This window comes from Peromyscus leucopus, chromosome 14 (genome assembly GCF_004664715.2).
Source record: "Peromyscus leucopus breed LL Stock chromosome 14, UCI_PerLeu_2.1, whole genome shotgun sequence".
In the NCBI taxonomy this organism is placed as follows: Eukaryota; Metazoa; Chordata; class Mammalia; order Rodentia; family Cricetidae; genus Peromyscus; species Peromyscus leucopus.
The window spans coordinates 82,109,994-82,113,420 of record NC_051075.1 but is presented as its reverse complement, the minus strand read 5'-3'; the positions used below and the strand labels follow the sequence as shown (position 1 = coordinate 82,113,420).

At 40.4% G+C, this 3,427-nt stretch overlaps 1 gene segment (V, D, J or C); it reads left to right on the top strand.

Annotated features, from left to right (window-relative positions):
* LOC119089084 lies at positions 1-496 on the top strand. The segment is given in 2 exon segments: positions 1-81; positions 165-496. Coding segments are annotated over 2 exon segments (378 nt in total).
* Positions 497-3,427: the final 2,931 nt, after the last annotated feature.

Genomic DNA, 3,427 nt, shown 5'->3' with positions numbered 1-3,427 from the left:
CCTCTCCCCAGTCACTGAGCACACAGGTCCTCACCATGGGATGGAGATGGATCATTCTCTTCCTCCTGTCAGTAACTACAGGTAAGGGGCTTTCCAGTTCCAAACCTGAAGAAGGAACAGGGACTGAAGTGACAATGACATCCTCTCTGCCTTTCTCTCCACAGGTGTCCACTCCCAGGTCCAGCTGCAGCAGTCTGGTCCTGGGCTGGTAAAACCTGGGTCCTCAGTGACGTTGTCCTGCAAGGCTTCAGGCTACACTTTCACTAGCTATGTTATGCACTGGGTGAAGCAGAGTCCTGGTCAGGGCCTGGAGTGGATTGGATGGATTTATCCTGGAGATGGTGATACTGACTACAATCAGAAGTTCCAGGACAAGGCCACACTGACTGCAGACACATCCTCCAGCACAGCCTACATGGAACTCAGAAGCCTGAAATCTGAGGACTCTGCTGTCTATTATTGTGCAAGACACACAGTGCTGCAACCCACATCCTGAGTGTGTCAGAAACCCTGGAGGAGCAGGAAGCTGCCCTGGGATGGAGATGACAGAGAAGATCAGCCTGGAGACTTGCTCAGAAATAATCATTCTGAGTGTCCCTTTATCGGTCATTTCACAGCCTTATTGGGTGTTTGTCAACTTTTCAAAAGGGAAAATGCTGGGAATAAAATGATGTTGATTCAGGATGCCCTTAGAGTGCATCATGCCTTGACCAGCTGTTTACCAGTGACCACCTCCATTGACATGATTCTTTTTTAAGAAACTAAAATACAACAAGCTGTAGCAATGCATTATGATATAAATATCTCTTAAATCTAGGGCACTGGAACTTTTGATGGGGTAGCTGGGAATAAACTATAATCTGAATCAGGCCAGTGAAAGGCATATCAACAGCATGTGCACAAAGCCCCTTTTAAAGTCCAACTTGGTTTCCCTAAAACAAGCACAGGCAGTTTGTTGGAAAGAGTCCCCATAGATTTTGGTGTAGGTGATTTAACCTCTTCTATGAAACATCATTTAATGTCTTTTTAGTTTTGATACATCTGAACATGAATTGCTTTTGGTAGAAGTAATCAAGTCTCTTTTTGTTTTAGGATTAGGGATGGAGCTGACTGTCAGGTGGAGTCCCCAGGGTGTGGAGTCTGCTACTGTGGCAACAATCTGGGCTCCTGCTCAGATATCACTGGGGAAAGAGCAGTGGATTCCAAGATGGGAATGTAGAGACCTGATCCTGTCATCAGCAGCCCTGGGTGCTCATTCCCATTTCCCAAAATCCCATTCTCTTTGTCACCACTTCTATTTTGACATAGACTGGACCAGTGAAAATGCATTTTACATTTTGTAGGTATTTTAGAGGGACATTTACTATACTGAGAATGATAAGACAGTTTTAGTTTATATTATTTTAGAGGAAGATTTACTGTACTGAGGATGATTAACAAGTTTGTGTTTATATTATTTTTCAAAGTGACCATTTGCTCAGTCTTGGTGCAGGGAGGAGGGGAACGAACCTGCCTCAACCGAATCTACCAGGCTGGGCTGACTCCCCAAGGGAGTCCTTGCCATGGAGGAGGTGGAAATGGGGGGTAGTTGGGGGAAAGGTTGGGGGTGGGAGGAGGGAGGACAGGGGAATCCGAGGCTGATATGTAAAATTAAATTAATTATAAAATAAAATTATTTATTTATTTATAAATAAATAAATAAATAAAATGCATAGGAGGCCACAGGACCCATCCACAATCTGAGCCTTATACTCCTCGGTGCCTTAATTTTGACATGCTTTTATCAAATCAGCAATAATATGAGAATTAACAACTTAAGAATGAAACTTTTTACAGTTAAAAATTGCATTTTAATAAGCAGATGGAAGAGAAAAGGTAGAAGCAGTTTCTATATTATCTGCCAGCTGTTCTATAGCTTGTTGCAGAGAATGGACAAAGTCCTTAAGGGCTCTGCAGATTTCTGTCTATAGATGCCTGTGGGAGTGTTAATATGAGGAACTTTGTTCCAAATCCTTTTAGCAGCTTGGCTGCTTTGACTGTGAACTATTTGAGGGCTGGCAAATTGCTGGGCCACTGTTTGGAAGTTTCATTTTCTGATAACTTGATGATAAGTCATATTTATAGTGGTCCCTGCCTTCTGTTATGAGCAGCAGTGCACAGGCATTTGTCCATCCATTACTGAAGCCACAGACTAAACTGAGGTGTGGTGAGAATTTTTTCTTAAGGACTTGTCGGGCTAAGGTATTATTTCATACATATTTGCCATAACATTTATTATTCCTGTAGGGAAAAGACTTTCAGCCACATTTTCTGTAACATCATTTTTGAGATCTTTCTTTATGGTAAATTTGGGGGAGGGTTCTGGGCAGGATTCTTCATACTTCTTTAATTACTGGAAATACAGTCTGTAATTGTCCTACCTGAGAAAGTTTTTAAGACCCTTTGTGGGTAATGATAATTAATATGTTAACATAAAGTTGGGAAGTATTCAGAGACAATGCAAGGAGTTTAGTAGGACGACACTATTTTTTTCGGGATTCCTTTTCCTTCTGTGAAAATGTATTGCTAGCCTAAGCTGATTCCACAGGATTAAATATTTTAATGTAATTGGTCCCATAGAGCAGCACAACTTATCATTATTTTTTCCTCAATATTGTGAATGCGTCTCATGGCTGTGACCCCATAGATGTTTCTTAGTAACAGTCAATAGTTGGTGAATTTATCTTAATTATGCTTTTGCTCCATTTCATTTATGAAGTTTGGTAGTTGGGTCGAACACATTAATAATAAACTCAGATTCATCAATACTGTTTCCACATCACATTACGGAAATAAATCAAAGCACTTACCCTTGCATCCTTTAACCAAGAGCAAGCTTGGATTTAAATCTGCTACTTGACTCTTCCTGTGTTACCTTCTGATTTCCCTTCTGCTGTAGGATCTGATTCTCTGTCTCCGTCTCCATCTCTTCCTCTGCACATCTCTTTCTCTGTCTCCCTGTGACTCTCTCTCTCTCTCTCTCTCTCTCTCCCTCCCTCCCTCCCTCCCTCCCTCCCTTCCTCTCTCTGCCCCTAACAAAGATCTTTGCTCTTTACTTATTGAAAAGCACAGAATGCATCACACTGGAAAATAATTAGTGATATTAGACAGAAATCCTTAACAGAGTTTTACTAGGGATTAATAAATTTTTCAGCTTACTCAAATAATAAACAGTACTATGAAGATCTTTTTTTATTCAAACAATAACTGCATGTTATTTTCAACTATTCTCGATACTTATTTTATAAAATTTATTGAAACCTATATTTTGTGTTTCAGCAAATGGTTATCATAATACACATAGAAACACACACGAATTACTCTTCAGTCAGAGGGATGGAAGAGCACACAAAATAAGGTTAGAAGTACGCATTATCTCATTTTGTAA